Source organism: Bos javanicus, chromosome 25 (genome assembly GCF_032452875.1).
Source record: "Bos javanicus breed banteng chromosome 25, ARS-OSU_banteng_1.0, whole genome shotgun sequence".
Classification (NCBI taxonomy): Eukaryota; Metazoa; Chordata; class Mammalia; order Artiodactyla; family Bovidae; genus Bos; species Bos javanicus.
This window is the reverse complement of record NC_083892.1, coordinates 10,979,680-11,003,197: the sequence shown is the minus strand read 5'-3', so window position 1 is coordinate 11,003,197 and position 23,518 is coordinate 10,979,680. Positions and strand designations below refer to the sequence as shown.

At 45.0% G+C, this 23,518-nt stretch overlaps 1 protein-coding gene across 4 annotated transcripts in view; it reads right to left on the bottom strand.

The window, feature by feature from the left end:
- The window catches only part of SNX29 (sorting nexin 29), a 599,088-nt gene that overhangs the window by 291,355 nt on the left and 284,215 nt on the right, over window positions 1-23,518 (bottom strand). For all 4 annotated transcript variants that reach the window (XM_061402536.1, XM_061402537.1, XM_061402539.1 and 1 more), the window contains one exon: window positions 15,428-15,534. In XM_061402536.1, coding sequence (XP_061258520.1) covers window positions 15,428-15,534 — 107 coding nt within the window. The remainder of the gene's footprint in view (window positions 1-15,427; window positions 15,535-23,518) is intronic.

The window sequence follows — 23,518 nt, the reverse complement described above, 5'->3', positions numbered from 1 at the left end:
CAACTTAGAAATGAACGGTTCCATGATACTGTCTCTGAGACACCCTGAGCCATGCCCCTCCATGACCACCAGTTCTGATGAATTCCCCCCTTTCCTGTGTGACTTTTTTTGATTTCCTGATCACTTGCTACTATTGACTACTCCTTTATGATGCCAACTCCCCTGACAGGTTTCAAGCCCCCTGGAGCAGGAGAGAGGGTAAGTCATCAATGTATCCACTAATCTGGCACTCATTCATTCATTCATTCATTCATGCACACATTTAAACATTCACTGAGCACTGAAGCAGATCTTGGTCACCTGCCCCTATGGTGCCTATTTCCTGTCTAACAACAGTCTCAGAGTTCACTGAGGATCCACCGCACACCCCAGCCTTCATTCTCATGTCTGAACTGGGCTCTTCCCTTGGCCTGGACACATGAGAGGTATCCTGCCATTGGTTGAAGAGGGAGAGGGAAGCTAAGCTGGCTCTATCAGAAGGAACTCAAGGCTTTCCCCAGGAATCAAGAAAGAGACTCTTTTTCCCCTGAAATGTGAACCTGGAAGAACTATCCACCCAGGGGTTATCACAGCCAGCTGTGACCAGGAGGAGGATAAACCCACCAAAATGATATCAACCCAGACATGGTAGAGGTCAGGAAGAGAGACAGACAGACAGAGACAAGAGCCTCGTAACAGAGCCTGGCATCTTCCAATATGCCAAGATTCAGCCACACCAAAAGCCAAACTCTCCCTTCAATCAAGAAATTCTCCTTCTAGGCAGAATCAGAGTAGGCTATGCTCTGCTGTAATAACAAGCAAACCCTGATATTTTAGCAGCTGCACAGATATGGTCCATTCCTGCTCTCCCAAAGTCTGCGGTAGGCCTGGCAGCATGATGGGGCCAATTCCTTCCAGGCAGTGACGCAGGGATACAGGTGAGCATCACCCCATAGCTACGCCACAGGAAGCACATGGCTCCCGGGGCCATCACGGCAAGGATAATAAGAATGAAGGGAATTCATACCAGCTTTCTCTGCTTCAGCCTTGGAGGGCACTCATCACTTCTACTCAGAGCCCACTGGCCAGAACGAGTCCCATGGCCCCAGTCTAACCTAAGGGAGACTGGGAAACGCACCAGCCCTGCTCATCCAGGGAGAGCGAAGTGAGACAAGCTTGATGAACACACAGCACAGTCTCTGCCACCACAGGATCAGCCATGCTGTTTGTCACCTGCAGCCAAAAGACTCTGAAATTACATCAGCACCAGCCGGGTGCCAGGGATCACGGGAGACACTGGGACCACAAGAGTGAACAGGACGATACGGGAGCTGCCACAGTGGAACCCACAGCACAGTGAGAGGCGGGGGAAGGAATGAGGGAAACACGCACAGACAAGACAGCAAACATACACCCTGGCACAGTCACGACGAGGAGCGGAGATGCGGGGCGGCGGGGGAGGGTGGGTGAAGAGGGCAGGAGAAGCAGGACACCTGGTGAAAGCAGCTCGGCCTTTGGGAGTGCAGAGGGTGGCTGGGAGCGGCTTCTCAGGTGAGCTCTGAAAGCTCAGAGGTCAGTCCAGGAAAACGGGGAGGGGACGGAATAAGGAGAAAGAACAGGGTTCCAGGTAAGAAACCAACAGGTGGCAAGGTCCAAAGACGAGTGAGGCCACGTGCGTGTGGACACTGACACCAGCTCATGGTGAGCTGGGAAATATGGGCAAAGGCGGAGGCAGGAGCCATGGCACACAGCGTCTCCTGGCAACATACGGAAAGGGGCTACACCAATGCTCACTGCAGCACTGTTTACAGCAGCCAAGACATGAAAGCAATCTAAGTGTCCACTGACAGAGGACTGGATAAAGCAGATGCGGCATGTATGTGCATATGTATACATATATAAACATACATATAATAATACATTAAAAAGAAATAATGCCATATACCGCAACCTGGATGGACCTAGAGATTGTTATACTGAGTGAAGTTAAGTCAGAGAAGGGGAAATATCAGATGGCATCCCTTATATGTGGAATCTAAAAAGAAATGATACAAATGAACTTATGAAAGAGATGTTTCTGACAGAGAACGAACTTACATTTACCCAGGGGCAAAGATAGTTAGGGAGTTTGGGATCAACGTGTATACTCTGCTATATTTAAACTATATAACCAACAAAGACCTGCTGTATTAGCCCAAGACACTCTGCCCAATGTTATGTGGCAGCCTGGATGGGAGGAAGTTTGGGGGGAAAATGGATCCATGTATATGTATGGCTGAGTCCCTTTGCTGTCCACCTGAAACTATCACAACATTGTCAATCTGCTATAGTCCAATATAAAATAAAACGTCTTAAAAAGGGAGCGGGGACTACATTTACGCAACTCAAAGGCCAAAGAGGAGCCACTGGAATTTTAAGCTGGGAGATAGCCCTGGGGTAGTTTTTCATTATTCCGTCCACGTTCATTAAACTCACCACCTCCCTCCCCCCAACTCAGCATCTGCCTGCCCTCACCCGGGCACCTCCACTTTCCATGGCTCCCCACTGTTGAGGACACCCCCTAGATGCTCCTGGTGGGTGGATCCACGTGGGACAGCCCTGCCCCTTACTCCACACGGAGCCCGAACCTGACAGCACAGTGCTTCCTGCACCCCTCCACCCAGACCACACAACTCCTCCCCAGGAGGCAGCTTCATGAAGCCACTTCCCACCTCAAGAGGGAAAGCAAATATAAAACAGACCCAAAATAGTGTGGGTCTGAAAAGCTGAAAACCAGCCACCATAATTACAAGTATTTTTATCCCTTGCCCAAAAAGGAGTAGCAGATCATTTTCCAAGTGTCTCTCTAAGGAGCTTCATCTGTTCCATCTCAAGTGCTGCGGGCTCCAGAGACGCCACCAGAAAGGAGGCTGTAGCAGGAAAGGAGCCAAAGAGAAATCCCAGGGTGGAGACACCAAGCGAAAACAGGGCCTATGGTATCATCATCCATGGAGGGCGGGGGCCACACCATGAGATGGAGAAGAGAAGTCCAAAGATCCACGAGAGGGACCAGGAGATGATGGACCAGGAGATGGGCAGGGACGTGAGAGAGCTAACAAGGCTGGGATGTGGGCGTGTCTGCACAGGAGCCCGGCTGCCCCGCTCAACACCCCTGGCCAACTGCATTGAGTGATGAAGGGCCAGGGGACCTGCAAGAAATAAAGAGGTCCCACTCGGCGAGAAGGGCATGCTGCCCCAAGTGGAACCTTTCCCTCTGCTACCCTGGAGGGTCGCCTGAGCACAGGAACGGTTGGGGACATATGACGAGCAAAAGAGGCATCAGAAGAGGCCATCTAAGCTAGCACTTGGGCTTTCAGCAGTGACTATATCAGCCACAATTTCTTCCTATTATCCCTCCTCATCCCTTCATTAAGTCCCTCAGGCTTGACAAGCTCAGAGCTAGCATGCTGGGCAACGCTTTCATAGCCATCATCCCCCTTAGAGTGAAAAGTTGAACCAGCCAGCTAGGAAGGCCTGGTTCCTGCTTCTAGCCAACATGATACAAAGAGCACTAACTCTGGAGTCAGACAGCCAAGGCCATAACCTCATTCAATATGTGAAGCCTGGTGACTGTGGGCAGGTGGCTTGTCATCTCCATGCCTCAGTTTCCTCATCTGTAAAGACACAGCTGTAGTTTTCCAGTAGTCATGTACAGATGTGAAAGTTGGACCATAAAGGAGGCTGAGCATGAAGAATTGACACTTTCAATCTGTGGTGTTGGAGAAGACTCTCGAGAGTCCCTTGGACTGCAAAGAGATGCAAGCCATCAATACTAAAGGAAATAACCCTGAATATTCATTGGAAGGACTGAAGCTGAAGCTCCAAGACTTTGGCCACCTGATGCAAAAAGCTGACTCGCTGGAAAAGACCCTGATGCTGGGAAAGGTTGAGGGCAGGAGGAGAAGGGGGTGACAGAGGATGACAGATGGTTGGATGGCATCACTGACTCAATGGGCATGAGTTTGAGCAAACTCCAGGAGAGAGTGAAGGACAGAGAAGCCTGGCGTGCTGCAGTCCATGGGATCGCAAAGAGTCAGACACCACTCAGTGACTGAACAACAACAACAAAAGACGCAGCAAACATTAGATCAGACAGTCCAACGTGACACAGTGAGCACAGGGCTGAAGAAGAGAACAAGCCCTCAACTTGGGCTGACTGCTCTTACCATCACTGTCTCCGACGTCAGGGCTTGCTTTTCTCTAAGAAAACGCCACCAAAAGCCTAAGAGAGGTCACAGAGTACCAGGCACATAACAGACCCTCACAAAACACTGGGGCGAGAAATTCTCCAGGACCAACAATCTAATTTCTTCCACGAATAAACTTCAACTAAAGATTAAATGGAGAGGGGCCTTCCCTGGTGGTCCAGTGGTTGAGAATTTGCCTTTTAGAGCAGGGGGTGCGGGTTGGCTCCTTGGTTGGGGAACTAAGATCCCAGATGCACAGAGCAACTAAGCCTGCGCGCTGCAACTACGCGTCACAACGAAGACCCACGGCAGCCAACGTAAAATAAAAATAAATAAAATCAATTTAAAAAAAAAAAGCAGGGAATAAGAGAAAAAACAGTTGGGAAATCTGTAGACTCAAGGAGGCTGAAGCAGTCTATTAAGAGCCCACAATGTGTGGACGGACCCTGTTTGGAACCCTATTCAAGTGTTTGTTTGAAAATCTGAATACTCACCAGATATTTGATAATGTTAAGACATTACTGCTAATTTTTAGGAGTGATATCATAGGACTTTCTTTTTTCTTCTAAAAAGTAGAAGGGCCCTTATGCTTTATTAGAGACAATTTCCCAAATACTTTGGGAGGAAAACAACACCGTGGCTTGGATGAGCCTCAGTGCACCGAAGAGCAGCTGGGGAAGGGGGCACGGACACGGCCAGACTGGCTGCGACGGCCACCGCTGCAGCTGGGCGGCAGTGGGCACCTGAAGGCTCATTATGCTCTTCTGTCTAATCTGATATTTGAAGTTTCCATAATAAAAATACATTTTAAATAAGGGAAGAGAAACTGAAGAAGAAAGAACACGTATATATACATATATTCACACACACACATATACATACACACCTGTATGTATAACTGAATCGCTATGCTATACACCTAAAACTAACAAGATATTGCAAATGAACTATACTTCAATTTTAAAAGATAGCGTTCTTCTTAAAAAAAAATACAAAAAATAAATACTTTGAAAAAACGGACTGCCTATGACCTTTATCATGGAACTAGTTCATTTGTGCACAAGGGCACAGGGAGAGCCTCGAAACCACATCTCCTTCTCTCCAACCTGCTTCATATCCAAGGGTCAATGCAGCTGTCCTGGAGACAGGGCTGTGGCTGATATTAACTGGAACTAATGTAGAAAGCCAAGCAAAGGGGAGGAAAGGCCTGGGCTTAGCATCTCCCATGAATCAGGTGCTAAGGTTCCTTCCTCGCAAAGTGAAGAGGGTGAACAGAAAGCTAGAGGCCCTGCAATACTGTTACTCATAAGAAATAGGAGGAGGAGTGGGCGGCAGAGGATGAGACAGTTAGATAGCATCACTGACTCAACAGACATGGATCTGAGTAAACTTTGGGAAATAGTGAAGGACAGGGAAGCCTGGTGTGCTGCAGTCCATGGGGTTGCAGAGTTGGATACAACTTCATGACTGAACATACATATGAAATATACATTTGGTCTTGGGCCACAGTTCTCAGTTCCCAAAACCTGTAGAATTTCTTAAGTGTTGAAAATAAACACTTAGAAAGAACACTTAGAACGCCTTAGAAAGGCATCTTTTGTTATATCAATGAGGTGACTTTCAGAATCACCTAATGATGGGGGCTGGGAGCGAGAAGAACCAACCCCATGATTACAGGGTTAGAACTTCTTGTCCTACCTCCTGGCCTCCAGCGAGGGGAGAGGGGCCAGAGGTTGAGTCAATCATCCATGGTCAATGATTTCATCACTCCTGCTCTGTAATGAAGCTTCTGTTTTTAATGGAGAGGACAGGGTTCTGAAAGCTTCCAGGGTGGTGGACACATGGGTCTGGGGAGAGCAGAGTGGCTGGAGAGTGCATGGATGCCCTATTCTCTTTCTGCATATCTTGTCCTACATGTCTCTTCCATCTGGCTGTTTCTAATTTACACTGTTCTACAATAAACCAGATATCTAGTGAGTAAAATGTATGAGTTCTGTGAGCCGCTCTAGCACATTAGGGCTTTCCTGGTGGCTCAGATAATAAAGAATCTGCCTGCAAGGCAGGAGACCCATGTTCTATCCCTGGGTTGGGAAGATCCCCTGGAGAAGGGAACGGCAACCCACTCCAGTATTCTTGCCCGGAGAATCCCATGGAGAGAGGAGCCTGGTGGGCTACAGTCCATAGGGTCACACAGAGTTGGACACAACTGAGTGACTAGCACACGCACACACAAACACACATCTTTTACAGATAGGGCTTCCCAGGTGGTGCTAGTGGTAATGAATCCTCCTGCCAATGCAGGAGATGCAAGAGCCTCGGGTTTAATCCCTGGGTTGGGAAGATGCCCTGGAGAAGGAAATGGCAGCCCACTCCAGTATTCTTGCCTGGAGAATCCCATGGACAGAGGAGACTGGCAGGCTGCAGTCCATTGGACTGCAAAGAGTCAGACATGACTAAGCTGCTGAGCACATCTTTTATAGCTACAGCCTGAAATACTTAGAAGTGGAATGATATGAAAACTCAAAATACCACGAGAAACTGGAGAGTAGGACGACATAGAGATGAAGCAAGACTGGCCAGGAGTTATTATACCAACTGTCAAAGCCACATTATGGGTGTTTGGAGGCTGATGAAACTCTTCCATTTTGGTACCTTTCTATAATAAAAAGATTTTAAGAATTCCTTGGAAATTTAGCCTTGTTAGTCATTTACACTTTATTGAGAATTATCCCTAGCCCTCCAGAAAGGAGGATTCCTCACCAGTATTCATTCACACATAACAACTGCACTTCAATACCCAGTTCTGAAGGGTAAGCAATCGTTCTTCCTCTTAGGAAGTAAGAGCATAGTCTCAATCCACCCAGCAACATGGAATATTAAAACACAAAAACATGTTCATGGATCAGAAGAATTAATATAGTGAAAATGAGTATACTACCCAAAGCAATCAATAGATTCAATGCAATCCCTATCAATCTACCAATGGCATTTTTCACAGAGCTAGAACAAATAATTTCACAATTTGTATGGAAATACAAAAAACCTCAAATAGCCAAAGCAATCTTGAGACAGAAGAATGGAACTAGAGGATTCAGCCTGCCTGACTTCAGGCTCTACTACAAAGCCATAGTCATCAAGACAGTATGGTACTGGCACAAAGACAGAAATATAGATCAATGGAACAAAATAGAAAGCCCAGAGATAAATCAACACACCTATGGACACCTTATCTTTGACAAAGGAGGCAAGAATATACAATGGAGAAAAGACAATCTCTTTAACAAGTGGTGCTGGGAAAACTGGTCAACCACTTGTAAAAGAATGAAACTAGAACACTTTCTGACACCATACACCAAAATAAACTCAAAATAGATTAAAGATCTAAACGTAAGACCAGAAACTATAAAACTGCTAGAGGAGTACATAGGCAAAACACTCTCCGACATAAATCACAGCAGGATCCTCTATGACCCACCTCCCAGAATATTGGAAATAAAAGCAAAAATAAACAAATGGGACCTAATTAAAATCAAAAGCTTCTGCACAACAAAGGAAAATATAAGCAAGGTGAAAAGACAGCCTTCAGAATGGGAGAAAATAATAGCAAATGAAGCAACTGATAAAAAATTAATCTCAAAAATATACAAGCAACTCCTGAAGCTCAGTTCCAGAAAAATAAATGACCCAATCAAAAAATGGGCCAAAGAACTAAACAGACATTTCTCCAAAGAAGACATACAGATGGCTAACAAACACATGAAAAGATGCTCAACATCACTCATTAGCAGATAAATGCAAATCAAAACCACAATGAGGTACCATTTCACGCCAGTCAGAATGGCTGCGATCCAAAAGTCTACAAGCAATAAATGCTGGAGAGGATGTGGAGAAAAGGGAACCCTCTTACACTGTTGGTGGGAATGCAAACTAGTACAGCCACTATGGAGAACAGTGTGGAGATTCCTTAAAAAAACTGGAAATAGAACTGCCTTATGACCCAGCAATCCCACTGCTGGGCATACACATCGAGGAAACCAGAATTGAAAGAGACACCCCAATGTTCATCGCAGCACTGTTTATAATAGCAAGAACATGGAAGCAACCTAGATGTCCATCAGCAGATGAATGGATAAGAAAGCTGTGGTACATACATACACAATGGAGTATTATTCAGCCATTAAAAAGAATACATTTGAATCAGTTCTAATGAGGTGGATGAAACTGGAGCATATTATACAGAGTGAAGTAAGCCAGAAAGAAAAACACCAATACAGTATCAGATCAGATCAGTTGCTCAGTCGTGTCCGACTCTTTGCGACCCCAGGAATCGCAGCACGCCAGGCCTCCCTGTCCATCACCAACTCCCAGAGTTCACTCAGACTCACGTCCATCAAGTCAGTGATGCCTTCCAGCCATCTCATCCTCTGTCGTCCCCTTCTCCTCCTGCCCCCAATCCCTCCCAGCATCACAGTCTTTTCCAGTGAGTCAACTCTTCACATGAGGTGGCCAAAGTACTGGAGTTTCAGCTTTAGAATCATTCCTTCCAAAGAAATCCCAGGGCTGATCTCCTTCAGAATGGACTGGTTGGATCTCCCTGCAGTCCAAGGACTCTCAAGAGTCTTCTCCAACACCACAGTTCAAAAGCATCAATTCTTCAGCGCTCAGCCTTCTTCACAGTCCAACTCTCACATCCATACATGACCACAGGAAAAACCATAGCCTTGACTAGATGAACCTTTGTTGGCAAAGTAATGTCTCTGCTTTTGAATATGCTATCTAGGTTGGTCATAACTTTCCTTCCAAGGAGTACGCGTCTTTTAATTTCATGGCTGCAGTCACCATCTGTAGTGATTTTGGAGCCCAGAAAAATAAAGTCTGCCACTGTTTCCACTGTTTCCCCATCTATTTCCCATGAAGTGGTGGGACCAGATGCCATGATCTTCGTTTTCTGAATGTTGAGCTTTAAGCCAACTTTTTCACTCTCCTTTCACTTTCATCAAGAGGCTTTTGAGTTCCTCTTCACTTTCTGCCATGAGGGTGGTGTCATCTGCATATCTGAGGTTACTGATATTTCTCCCGGCAATCTTGATTTCAGCTTGTGTTTCTTCCAGTCCAGCGTTTCTCATGATGTACTCTGCATATAAGTTAAATAAACAGGGTGACAATATACAGCCTTGACGAACTCCTTTTCCTACTTGGAACCAGTCTGTTGTTCCGTGTCCAGTTCTAACTGCTGCTTCCTGACCTGCATACAAATTTCTCAAGAGGCAGATCAGGTGGTCTGGTATTCCCATCTCTTTCAGAATTTTCCACAGTTTATTGTGATCCACACAGTCAAAGGCTTTGGCATAGTCAATAAAGCAGAAATAGATGTTTTTCTGGAACTCTCTTGCTTTTTCTATGATCCAGTGGATGTTGGCAATTTGATCTCTGGTTCCTCTGCAATACAGTATACTAACGCATATATATGGAATTTAGAAAGATGGTAACGATAACCCTGTATGCGAGACAGCAAAAGAGACACAGATGTATAGAACAGTCTTTTGGACTTTGTGGGAGAGGGAGAGGGTGGGATGATTTGGGAGAATGGCATTGAAACATGTATAATATCATATAAGAAACGAATCGCCAGTCCAGGTTCGATGCAGGATACAGGATGCTTGGGGCTGGTGCACTGGGATGACCCAGAGGGATGGTACGGGGAGTGGGGCGGGAGGGGGTATCAGGATGGGGAGCACGTGTACACCCGTGGTGGATTCATGTATGGCAAAACCAATACAATATTGTAAAGTAATTAGCATCCAATTAAAATAAATAAATTTAAATTTAAAAAATAAAAATAAAACACAAATACAAACCCACACAAAATGTTTCATTTTGAGGAACAGTTTAATGGAGATCTCAGCTCAGAGTTTGGTATTCTGAACCCTTACACAGAACACAGGCTTCTATTTAAAAGTCTGTTTTTGTTTGTATAAAAATGACTCTCAGATCCATCAAGAGTGTTGGAACCCACTGGTGCCGATTTACGAAGCCAACCCTGCTGGTATAACTCCTCCCAAGGTCCTAGCTGCTTCAGGAACTCTTCCGTTTTATTAAAATGATGATCACATTCACAGTTATCCACAGCATGTGATTATGAATGTATTTTTTACCAGCTTGATGCTTAAGCTTACTTTTCCATTAATAGTAACTCTGCCTTTATAATGAGAACAAATGCCACTAATATACATTTATTTCACCCATGAGCAAAAATTCAGGGACTAACTACATTCACACAGTAAATGATAAGTATCCTATAATTTGAAAAATCAATCAACAGCTAGCTGAGTCCTTCCACACAGGAGGAAGTAAAGATCTGTTTGCTGAGGACGGACTGGCAGCATCGTACACAGCACACAGGCAGGCAGACAGGGGGGAAGCGGGGCTGTGAGCAAGACCTAGGCCAGCGTGGAGAAGGCAGAACAGAGGAGCCTGGATGGACAGACAGGGAAGGGGGAGGCATCTGTGCGTCGCTGACACTTTCAAAGCTTCGTATCAACTAAGGCAGCGGCCCCCAACCTTTCTGGCACCAGAGGCAGGTTTCACGGAAGATAATTTTTCTACAGACTGGGGGTCAGGGGGTGATGATGGTTTGGGGATGATTCGAGTGCATTACATTTATTTATATGTGCGCTTTATTTCTATTATTGTTACATCCGCTCCACCTCAGATCATCAGGCATTAGATTGCTGAGGTCGGGGACCCCTGAGCTAAGGTACTTCGGAAGTAAGAGAGACAGATTCTAACCTGAGCTACAAAAGAATTACTGTCAACAGTCAGGAAATTGGGAGAACTTGACCCAGAGAAGGAAATGAAGCCAGAATAGCTCTGGCCAGTTCCCATAGGAGCAAACAGAAAGTCATCAGGACCTGGCTGTTGAATAAATGGCCTCTCAAGCATTCTTGCCATTCTTGGTCAATTCAGGAGCTAAAGCCCCAACTGCCATGGCTCAGCTCACAGGCCTGCCCCCAGGCCAAAGGAGGCAGAGTTTACCCCCCAACTGAGATGGCAGGACATGGTGGGGCCACCATTCTCCAAAGAACGTCAGCACAGAAGGGAAGAAGCGAGCACAAGGGAACCTCCTGTCCACTCCAGGCACTGAAGTGGATTCTTTACATTTAATCCTCAAAGCAACTCGACCAGTAGGTATTACCTGCCCAGTTTTACTGACAGCAACACTGAGGTGTAGAGAGGTCAGGTGACCTGCTCAGGGGTACACGGTGGTGAGAGGGCCAAGCTGAACTCAGTCTGACGCAGGACACCTGTGCTCTCCAAGCCACCAGGCTATAGGAGGCGATGTGGGTCCAAAGTCTGAATGCTATCAACATTCTCCATTTTTCTTGATGGCAACTGCTAGGGAAAAAGTGGGAAATGAGTCCAAAGCAAGAGAACTGTATTTGAAAGTGTTAAGAATCTTAAAGCAGATCTATCTTGGACACATCCAGTATCTTTTACCCTCAAAGCCCTTGGTGAGAACAAATCCATTTCCTCTGATGCTGAGATCTTCAGGAGGGATGGGAAGCAGACAAAAGAAATTTCTGAGCATCATCACTGACAGTCCCAAAGAAAAGGAGAGGAACATTTGAGAAGCTCCAAGTAGACTGAAGCAACTTAGCAGCAGCAGCAGCAGCAGAAAGTAGACACCCAAACTGCAAAACTGCCAAGGACATAGCTCAAGGAGCCCATGAGGCAGGTGTCACTCTATGCCTGCACCTCTGGCCCTTCAAACCTGTTTCTTAATGATCATAATGGACATGTCTTCCTCACCCCCTACCCAGGTGAGCTTCCCCAGGGGCAGATACTGTGTCTTGTTCATCTGTGTAACCGACACCGATGAGCCTTGGTTATACAGATGCTTCCCATGGATGAAACATCACTGACTCTGCAGTCAAAAATGAAGGAAAACTCAGTCTAGGCAAGAAGAAGCCATTTGAGGAATGTCTCTACTTCAGACTCACATCTCTGTTGGCTCACTTTCTAGAGTTATCAATTCTACTGCTCCTGGGGGAAGGGAAGCCGCTGAAGGTAAGAGAACAGGAAGCTGAAGGCTGGACACTCAGGAGGGACTCAGTAAATATGTGCTGGATGAGCTGGTACCACCCATCTGTCACTCAAAGTCCCCTCCAGACTCTCTAAGCTAAAACTCCTCCTAAAACTGACAGCAGAAAAATGTGCATCTCCTCCAAAGAGCCCTGATTCCTCTTATTAGATATGGAATCCCCTCCACCAGGACGCTCTGAGTAGAAGGCGTGCCCGGTACAACTCCCTCTCTCACCCTGAGCAGTGAGAGAAGTCCGTCTACCACTCTTTGAACATGACCCTGAGTAGCTGAACCCACTTGACTGGCTGTCATCCCATTCAATACTTACAAAGCTCCTACTGTGTGCTGGAGCCGAACTGGGCAATAAATATACCCTGAAAAAGTCAATAGCCACAGGTCGCCAGAGAAGCTCCCAGCCTGGCATACTCCTGCTAGTCGCTTCAGAAGCAGGTTGGTACCAGAGCCGATAGAACGAGTTTCTTCCTGACGCGGTAAGTGAGGGTGTGAACGAAGGCCCCTCCAGCAGGTTCAAAATGGCTGACAGGCCACACGTCCGTCAGCTACTGCTGGGGACCCCCTCATCTCCCTCCACGTCTGGCTCAATGGGACCACTGCCTAGCCCTTCTCTTCAAAGACTCTTTTCCTCAGGGAGCCCAGCCTTCAAGTACACAACTGGAAGATGAGTCTGGGCCCTGGGGCTAGATGCCCTGAGGGATTCAAACTCAGCCCTGCTTCTTTTCAGCTGGGGAACCCCAGACAAGCTACTTCACGTCTCAAAATCTCATCAGTGGACAGCAGCTTCCTCAAGGAACTCGGCTGAAGACCACGAGGGTGCAGACGTGACGCCTCAGTGCAGCAAGCAGAACTGAAAGTACACGCTGCCAGCAGGCTGCCAGGATTACCGCGGCTCTTACACGATGTTTAATATTAGTATTCTTTCCTGCCAGATTAACCTACGCCTGCCAGGACTCTCTTCCATCCTGATTTCAAAAGTTGACCATCACAGGGTGTCAGGAACTATCTTTGCACACTCCTTCCAATCCGGGGCCCCTGAGTCTTACCAGCCACTATGTACGGTGTTGCTCTGGCTTCTGAGCTTTCGGTGCAGCTGTGTGCAGGTGGGTGGAATGGTTTTAATGCTTTGAAAGACACCTAGAGAAAGAAGGCTCGGGAACTCCAATTTCACTGGGATGAATCAGAGGAGAGTCATTCAACTGCTGGGGTGTTTTAAATAGTCATATTACTTCAAACAAAATGTTTTTGCTTCTTTTGCCCTTTTGAAATGGAAAGAGAACATGTGGACTCTTCCCCCACATCCTTTCATTACTCCACTCCAACGTGTGTTTACAACTCTTCTTGGTAAAAACCGACCCCTTAATAAAATGACAGACGAGCATCACGAAGAATGGGCTTGATTAAGGCCAACAGAGAGGGTTTGGCAGAAGTCGTGATAAAATGCAGCTCGAAGGCTATTCACAAATGAAAGATGGCTGACAGCACCTCACTTTGCAAACAAAAACAATGAAAAATGAGTGCAGGGTAGTGAATGCCACGGGAGGACCATCTCCACTCCAACCTCACCTCTCATCGAGCTCACTGACCAGAGACACTGACTCCTCTTCTCCCAGGGGTAACAAAGACATGGAGAAGGTTTAAGGCTGGCACGATCAATCTACCCCGACTGCCATTCCCTCTGATGTAGGAGTTCAGCACTGATCTCGCTCGCAGGCAACAAGAGCAATGATGTCAGGGGGTGGGACACCAACTTCACATCAGACACCTAGATCTTTCCTGCCCGTCAATGCTGGAACACAGGGAGGTTATGAGACCCTCTCACAGTCACAGGAGGTGGGGAGAGGGCACCCAACAAACACTGAATCAACCAGCCAACCAACCGAGCAGTCAGCCCATGAATGGACCGTGGTGCTTCCTCAGTGGGTCAGGCAGTTACTTCCTCCTGACCCCCTTTCAAGCTTGAGCTTCCGATGAGCATGTCAGCCCCCTAGATGGCCGCCCCAGGCCCAGAGTCCAAAGGAATCCGGGGACACGAACGCTGGTCTCTACACTTGGCGGGTCTGTCGACATCCGTACAAGTGGACACCTTATCCTGGTTTCCCTGAAGGGACAGAAGCTCCCAAGCCCTTTCCCCCTGGCCAGAACCCTTCACCCTTCCTAGCTCAGTGACTCTTCATTCATTCAGCAACCAGAGATGTCCCTGTCCCAGGAGAATTTTAAATACTTTCATTCTAGGACTATTTAGCTAAAGTCACCACTTGGCAACAAATAGTCAGTGAGAATAGAGATCGAAGAGAGCCTCTGCCACCCAGAGACTCAGAATTCGCTAGCTCCTGAGAGTAAGGGGCTTGTTCCTCTCTCCACTTGGGCTTTCTACCAACAGCCAATTCTGGTCTCATGACCCCACAGAATGAGGGTCCACAGATGGGCGTGGTGGTGGCAGAGACACTCCGGGTGTTAGAGGAACCACTGACCGAAACCACCCACCCTGGCCAGGTGCCATAGTAACTCACCTGCATGAGTTATCTTAAGCAGGAGGTCCTGGGAAGGAACATGGAACTAACAAGCTACCACCAACCAGAAGAATTCAGGAAAGATCAAAAGGAAAGAGAAGACACCAGCCCACAAGTCCCACCAACCTCCCAGAAGGCTTCCCACTGGAATCCTTCTTGGCTAAGTGATGCGCACGCCACCAGGAAGGTCCCAGAGTCGGAGAGACTGGCCAGAGACGACCCAGAAACTAACCGCATCATGTGATTCTAGCAGTCCACTGCATCGATATTATCCCATTTCTCAGCACAACGTTGGATGTGATACTCTCTTCTGTTCTAAATATTCTCCAAATCCAAGAGTACAATTGTTTTCTTATTCTTCACATGATATGTGTTTTCTCTCTTACCACAGGTTTCTCATTAAATGATACCTTTCAAAGAACCACGTCTTAGGGTTCTATATCAATTACAATGTGGTTTAACCATTTTACGATTTGTTTGTTGGTGGGGGAGGTGGTGGGGCAGTGGCCACTGGTTGTTTTGCCAACATCTGTCTAACACACTAGGGCCGTGTCTGAAAAGTCCTCTAGGCAACCAATGTCGGAGATACACATCAACGCCATCAGCCTTACCTCGATGAGCTTTCTTTCATAGGAGCTTGCGAGTTCCTCGGCAACTTCTCCGGGTTTCTGCTCAGGGACTGTAACTTCTCCATCAATGTTCCAAAGATTTGGGACAACTTTTGGGAAAAGAAAGACTTCTGTAAGTAACTTAATCAACTATAATTTCCTCAATTAAATTTTTTTTCTGTAGAATTTTTTTTTGAAGAAAAAAATTGTTTTTCTTCTTTTCCAAATGGCTTCTCTGGAAAGAAAGCTCTTGCTAAAGAAGAAAAAAAAAAAATCACAATTACTAACTACTTCCACATTGCATCATTTTCACACAAGTACAATAAAGTGAATGATAAGCTATATTTAGAAATGGAATAACTGTCCTCGAGATAGACGCACAGACGTCTAGGGAACAATCTTGTTGCTACTTTCCATTTCAGGGGAAACAGATGATGCTTTGACAAGATATAAGAGCCTACATGCACATCTTCTATGTTGGTTAATTTTCTTTTTCTCCACCAAAAAGTTTTTCAGGGAGGTAGTACCTGCCTACAGCATGAAGTGAGATGGCAGTAGGGCCGCTCAGGCAGCATCTAGAATCAAGGAAGCTTCTGGAAAAACTCCAAAGCCAGTGCACAATGATAATGCAAAGACATCTCCATGAGATACGGGCTCTCAGATCAGCACAAGAATTAGCACAGTATTGTAAGAAACCTTCACACTGTCCTCCATAATGCCTGCAACAAGTTACACTCCCACCAGTGGTACAGGAGGGCTCCCATGTTCCCACACCATCTTCAGCATTCACAATTTGTAGACTTATTGATGGCCATTTTGACTGTTGTGAGGTGATAACTCATCGTAGTTTTGATTTGTATTTCTATAATAATTAGTGATATTGATTCTTTTCATGTGTCTGTTGACCATCTGTATGTCTTCTTTGGAGAACTATTTGTTTAGGTCTTCAGCTCATTTTTGATTGGGTTGTTTTTTCCATATTAAGCTGTATGAGCTAAAAATAGAGTTACCATAGGATCCTGCAAGTCTAGACCCTGGGCCTCTACCCAGAGGAAACTTTTAATTTGAAAGGATACATGCATCCCAATTGACAGCAGCATAATTTACAACAGCCAGGACATGGAAGCAACCTAAATGTCCATTGGCAGATGAATGGTAAAGACGACGGGGTACATATACAAATGAAATACTATTCAGCCATAAAAAGGACTGAAATAATGCCATTTGCAGCAACACGTATGGATCCAGAGATTGTCATACTAAGTGCAGTAAGTCATACAGAGAAAGACAAATGCCATAGGGTATCATTTATATGTGGAATCAAAAAAACTGAGGTACGTGAACTCCTCAGCAAAACAAAAATAGATTCACAAAGAAAAAAAACTTATGATTACCAAAGGTGGTAGTTCAGTGGTGGCTATATCAGGAGTTTGGGATTAACATATACACATGACTGTATATAAAATAGGAAAACAACAAGGGCCTACCGTATAATACAAGGAGCTACACTTGCTATCTTAAAGTGACCTATAATGGAAAAGAATCTGAAAAGATATATATGCACAACTGAATTACTCTGCTATATCCTTGAAGCTAACACAACACTGTAAATCAACTAGACTTCAATAAAAAAATCTGCACAGTAGATGCCCATGGAAATTGCTTCTACAATAGAAACTGATAAAATACGACAGAAGTAGATAAAACCTGGAAAAGAGCCAGATAATTCCAAGATAAGCAGGAGAACAAGAGTAGGAAAAATGGCCACATGAGCAGTTAAGAAAATCCAGTGGTGTGATTTAAGACTGTAGACTCTCACCGGGTCTGAAAACAAACATCAGGGCTGCAGAGGCCTGTGTCCTGAGATGAGACTCCTGGATGCGCCAGTCAAGTGTGATGAGACGGCAATGAGGCAAAACAGGAAGCTACGCATAGTCCTCCAGCCACGGGGATGTGGGAGGCACAGATGCTGGTCAGGCACTCAGGCAGAAGTCAACACTGGGAAAGACTGAGCAAAATGGGAGTGGCTCAGTGGCTCAGGCCCAGTGGCTTCTGGGCCTGAACTGATCCATGGCTCCACCTTCAGCCCTTCATGGAGCCTCCATCAGGCTACAGCTGGTCCAGGCATCTGAGTGACCATACAGAACATGCTTGAATAAAACTGTAAGGCATTTCCCATCAGGAAGCTTCCATAAGCCTCATTCTTATCCATCAGAGGGCAAACAGAATGGAAACCACAATCACTGAAAACTAATCAAACTGATCACATGGATCACAGCCTCATCTAACTCAATGAAACTATGAGCCATGCTGTGTAGGCCCGCCCAAGCTGGACGGGCCATGGTGGAGAGTTCTGACAAAACACAGTCTACTGGAGAACGGGATGGCAAAACACTTCAGTATTCTTGCCTTGAGAACCCCATGAACAGTGTGAAAAGGCAAAAAGATACGACACTGAAAGATGAACTCCCCGGGTCGAAAGGTGCCAGATATGCTACTGGAGAAGAGTGGACAAATAACTCCAGAAAGAATGAAGAGACGGAGGCAAAGCGAAAACAATGCCCAGCTGTGGATGTGACTGGTGATGGCAATAAAGTCCAATGCTATAAAGAACAATATTGCATAGGAACCTGGAATGTTAGGTCCATGAGTCAAGGTAAACTGGATGTGGTCAACCAGGAGATGGCATGACTGAACATCGACATTTTAGGAACCAGTGAACTAAAATGGACCGGAATGGGTGAATTTAATTCAGATGACCATTATATCTACCACTGTGGGCAAGAATCCCTTAGAAGAAATGGAGTAGCTCTCATAGTCAACAAGAGTCTGAAATGCAGTACTTGGGTACCATCTCAAAAGTGACAGAATGATCTCTACTTGTTTCCAAGACAAGCCATTCAATATCACAGTAATCCAAGTCTATGCCCCAATCATTAATGCTGAAGAAGTTGAAGGTGAACGGTTCTATGAGGACCTACAAGACCTTCTAGAACTAACACCAAAAAAAAATGTCCTTTTCATCATAGAGGACTGGAATGCAAAGGTAGAAAGTCAAAAGATATCTAGAGTAACAGGCAAGTAAGAAATTAGAGTACAAAATGAAGCAGGGCAAAAGCTAACAGACTTTTGCCAAGAGAATACACTGATCATAGCAAACACCCTCTTCCAACAACACAAGAGAAAACTCTACACATGGACATCACCAGATGGTCAACACCGAAATCAGATTGATTATATTCTTTGTAGCCAAAGATAGAGAAACTCTATACAGTCAGCAAAAACAAGACCAGGAGCTGACTGTGGCTCAGCCCATGAACTCCTTATTGCCAAATTCAGACTTAAACTGAAGAAAGTAGGGAAAACCACTAGACCATTCAGGTATGACCTAAATCAAATCCCTTATGATTACATACTGGAAGTGACAAACGGATTCAAGGGATTAGATCTGATAGACAGAGTGCCTAAAGAACTATGGACGGAGGTTCAATACATTGTACAGGAGGCAGTGATCAAGACTATCCCCAAGAAAAAGAAATGCAAAAAGGCAAAACAGTTTCCTGAGGAGGCCTTACAAATGGCTGAGAAAAGAAGAGAAGCAAAATGCAAAGGAGAAAAGGAAAGATATACCTATATGAATGCAGAGTTCCAAAGAATAGCAAGAAGAGATAAGAAAGCCTTCTTCAGCAATCAATGCAAAGAAATAGAGGAAAACAACAGAATGGGAAAGACTAGGGATCTCTTCAAGAAAATCAGAGATACCAAGGGAACAATTTCATGCAGAGATAGGCACAATAAAGGACAGAAATGGTATGGACCTAACAGAAGCAGAAGATATTAAGAAAAGGTGGCAAGAATACACAGAAGAACTATACAAAAAAGATCTTCATGACCTCGATAAGCATGATGGAGTGATCACTCAGCTAGACTCAGACATCCTGGAATGCGAACTCAAGTGGGCCTTAGGAAGCATCACTACAAACAAAGCCAGTGGAGGTGATGGAATTTCAGTTGAGCTATTTCAAATCCTAAAAGATGAGGCTGTGAAAGTGCTGCACTCGATATGCCAGCAAATTTGGAAAACTCAGCAGTGGCCACAGGACTGGAAAAGGTCCGTTTTCATTATTCCAATCCCAAAGAAAGGCAATGCCAAAGAATGCTCAAACTACCACACAATTGCACTCATCTCACACGGTAGTAAAGTGATGCTTAAAATTCTCCAAGCCAGGCTTCAGCAATACATGAACTGTGAACTTCCTGATGTTCAAGCTGGTTTTAGAAAAGGCAGAGGAACCAGAGACCAAACTGCCAATATCCGCTGGATCATCGAAAAAGCAACAGAGTTCCAGAAAAACATCTATTTCTGCTTTATTGACTATGCCAAAGCTTTTGACTGTGTGGATCACAACAAACTGTGGAAAATTCTGAAAGAGACGGGAATACCAGACCACCTGACCTGCCTTCTGAAAAACGTGTATGCAGGTCAAGAAGCAACAGTTAGAATTGGACATGGAACAACGGACTGGTTCCAAATTAGAAAAGGAGTACATCAAGATTGTATATTGTCAGCCTGCTTATTTAACTTATATGTAGAGTACATCATGTGAAATGTTGGGCTGGATGAAGCACAAGCTTGAATCAAGATATTTGCTGGGAGAAATATCAATAACCTCAGATATGCAGATGACACCATCCTTGTGGCAGAAGATGAAGAGGAACTAAAGAGCCCTTTAGATGAAAGTGGAAGAGGAGACTGAAAAAGCTGGCTTAAAACTCAACATTCAAAAAAGGAAGATCATGGCATCTGGTCCCATCACTTCATGGGAAGTAGGTGGGAAACAATGGGAACAGTGAGAGACTTTATTTTGGGGGGTTCCAAAATCACTACAGATGGTGACTGCAGCCATGAAGTTAAAATATGCTTGCTCCTTTGAAGAAAAGCTATGACAAAACTAGAGAGCATATTAAAAAACACAGACGTTATTTTGCCGACCAAGGTCTGTCTAGTCAAAGCTCTGGTTTCTCCAGTAGTCAAGTATGGATGTGAGGGTCAACCCATAAACAAACCCGTAAACAAAACACCATGGTTTTGAACCGTGGTGTTGGAGAAGACTCTTGAGAGTCCCTTTGACTGCTGGGAGATCAAACAGTCAATTCTAAAGGAAATCAGTCCTGAATATTCTTTGGAAGAACTGATGCTGAAGCTCCAATACTTTGGCCACCTGATGCAAAGAGTCGACGCATTGGAAAAGACCTTGATGCTGGGAAAGACTAAAGGCAGGAGGAGAAGGAGGCAACAGAGGATGAGATGGCATCACTGACTCAATGGACTTGAATTTGAGCAAATTCTGGGAGATGGTGAAGGACAGGGAAGCCTGGCATGCTGCAGTCCATGGGGTTGCAAAGATCAGACACGACTTAGCAAATGAACAAGGACATCACAACAGAGACACGATAAAGAGTAAGTATTGATTTTTTTTTAGTCTTTCTAAAGGCACCACCCTTACAGAAAATGAGAATCAGAAAGAAAACACAACAAAATTTTAAAAGCTGAGAAGTAGACCAGCAACTGGTGAATAATCTGACAGACCTGAGAAAATTTCATTCTCAGCTGCAAGTGGGCAACTCCAAAATACACTCTGATTAAAATGAACAACTCGTTTAAACTGCTAAACGAGACACTTCTAGGAGTAAGGGTGAGCACCAGCTAACAGTCCAAAGAAGGGATTAACGAGTCGGTCTTAAGAAGCAACTAGCAGATGACGAAAGAGCTTAGTCTTTGGAAAAGGTGAAAAAAAAAAATAGTAGCTGTGCCTGAATTGAAGGCAGGGGTATCTTACTCACAATAGAGGTAAAAATAATACATAATAAACTTTTGCAGTTCTCCCATTTTTCTCCCCTTCACAATTCCCAGTGTGTTAGTCACTCAGTTGTGTCCAACTCTTTGGGACCCCATGGACTATAGCCCACAAGGCTCCTCTGTCCATGGATTTCTCTAGGCAAGAATACTGGCGTGGGTTTGCCATGCCCTTCTCCGACCCAGGGACTGAACCTGGGTCTCCCACGTTGCAGGCAGATTCTCTACCATCTGAGCCACCACCCACCCACCCGCCCACCTCCGAGAGAAGCAGGCATATACCTCTAGGCAAGGGAACTGATAGCCCAATCCTAAGAATCTACCAGCCAAAGAGAAAAGCCCTAAAGGGCTCAATGTGGGAGGCTTTTCAGGGAAATGGCACAGCCCCACCACCCCACCAGGAAATGATCAGGGGTAGTTTTTAATCAGTGTTTTAGTGTCCCATTCTTGCATGTGAGAAGAGAGCCAGGAATCACCTTTTATTTAAGGCAAGCCCCTAAAATGAAAGACAGGGACTAGAATAAACAAACAGAGAAATCAAGCTGTAGGAAAGGAAAATTATTAAGCAAGAAGAACACTTCAAAAGCAAGCTATGTGTCACATTCCCAGAGAGAAGAGAAGGAGCAAGTTGAGAAATGGAAGAGAAGGATATTTGGAAAAAACCCACAGAGTGTAAGAAAGCCCTTTGGAAAGCAAAACCATGACAGCAGAAATGCAACATCAGGCACAAGGGAACAGAAGGCAAAGAAACTTCTAGAGAGCAGAGCCAAAGGATGACAAAACAGAGAACCAAAGAGGAAATCACGCATTACCAAGTGAGAAGAGCTCAAGAAAGAAAAAACAAAATAATAGAGGAGGAGGAAGTCAAAGACACAATTCCAGAAATGTCCCAGAACTAAAATGTCCCAGACATGAGTGCTGAGGTCGAAGAGCTCAGTAGGGAAGAGCTCCATGAGGACAAGCTCGGTGATCACAAGCTAACAGTGAAGTTCCAGAACACCAGAGACGAAGATGAGAGGGTGTAAGTGCCCAGAGTGGAAGGAGAATTTTTACAAAGGATACAAAATTAGCCAGGACATGGAAACAACCTAGATGTCCATCAGCAGATGAATGGATAAGAAAGCTGTGGTACATATACACAATGGAGTACTACTCAGCCATTAAAAAGAATACATTTGAATCAGTTCTAATGAGATGGATGAAACCGGAGCCTATTATACAGAGTGAAGTAAGCCAGAAAAAAAAACACCAATACAGTACACTAATGCATATATATGGAATTTAGAAAGATGGTAATGATAACCTTGTACGCGAGACAGCAAAAGAGACACAGATGTATAGAACAGTCTTTTGGACTCTGTGGGAGAGGGAAGCAGGGATGATTTGGGAGAATGGCATTAAAACATGTATAATATCTTATAAGAAATGAATCGTCAGTCCAGATTCGATGCAGGATACAGGAAGCTTGGGGACGGTGCACTGGGATGACCCAGAGGGATGGTATGGGGAGGGAAGTGGGAGGGGTGTTCAGGATGGGGAACACGTGTACACCCATGGTGGATGCATGTTGATGTATGGCAAAACCAATACAATACTGTAAAGTAAAATAATAATAATAAATAAATAAATATTTATGCTTAAAAAAAATTAGAAATGGCATAGGATTTCTAAACAGCATCAGTGTAAGCTAGAAAACAATAAAGGGCTATCTTCAACACCCTGAGAGGAATGATTTCCAACCTAGAATTATCTACAGAGCCAAACCATGTGAGAAATGCTAAGGACGTTTACAGACAAGCAACGTCTCAAAAATTTTATCTCCCACCCAAAGAAGAGAAGAAATCTAAAATGAGGAACACAGAGATGCCAAGATATCAGGGACCCAACACAAAAGTGAGTTGTGAGAAAATCCTTCATGACAACCAAAGTGGAAGAAACCCACAGGCCCATCATGGATAAATGGATAAACAAAGTGTAGTGTGCCAACACAATGGATCATTGTGTGAAAGTGTGAAAATGAAAGTCGCTCAGTCGTGTCTGACTCTTTGCAACCCCATGGACTGTAGTCCATGGAATTCTCCAGGCCAGAATACTAGAGTGGGTAGCCTTTCCCTTCTCCAGGGGGTCTTCCCAACCCAGGGATGGAACCCAGGTCTCCTGCATTGCAGGCGAATTCTTTACCAGCTGAGCACAAGGGAAGCCCAATGGATTATTATTTAGCTTTAAAAGGGAATGAA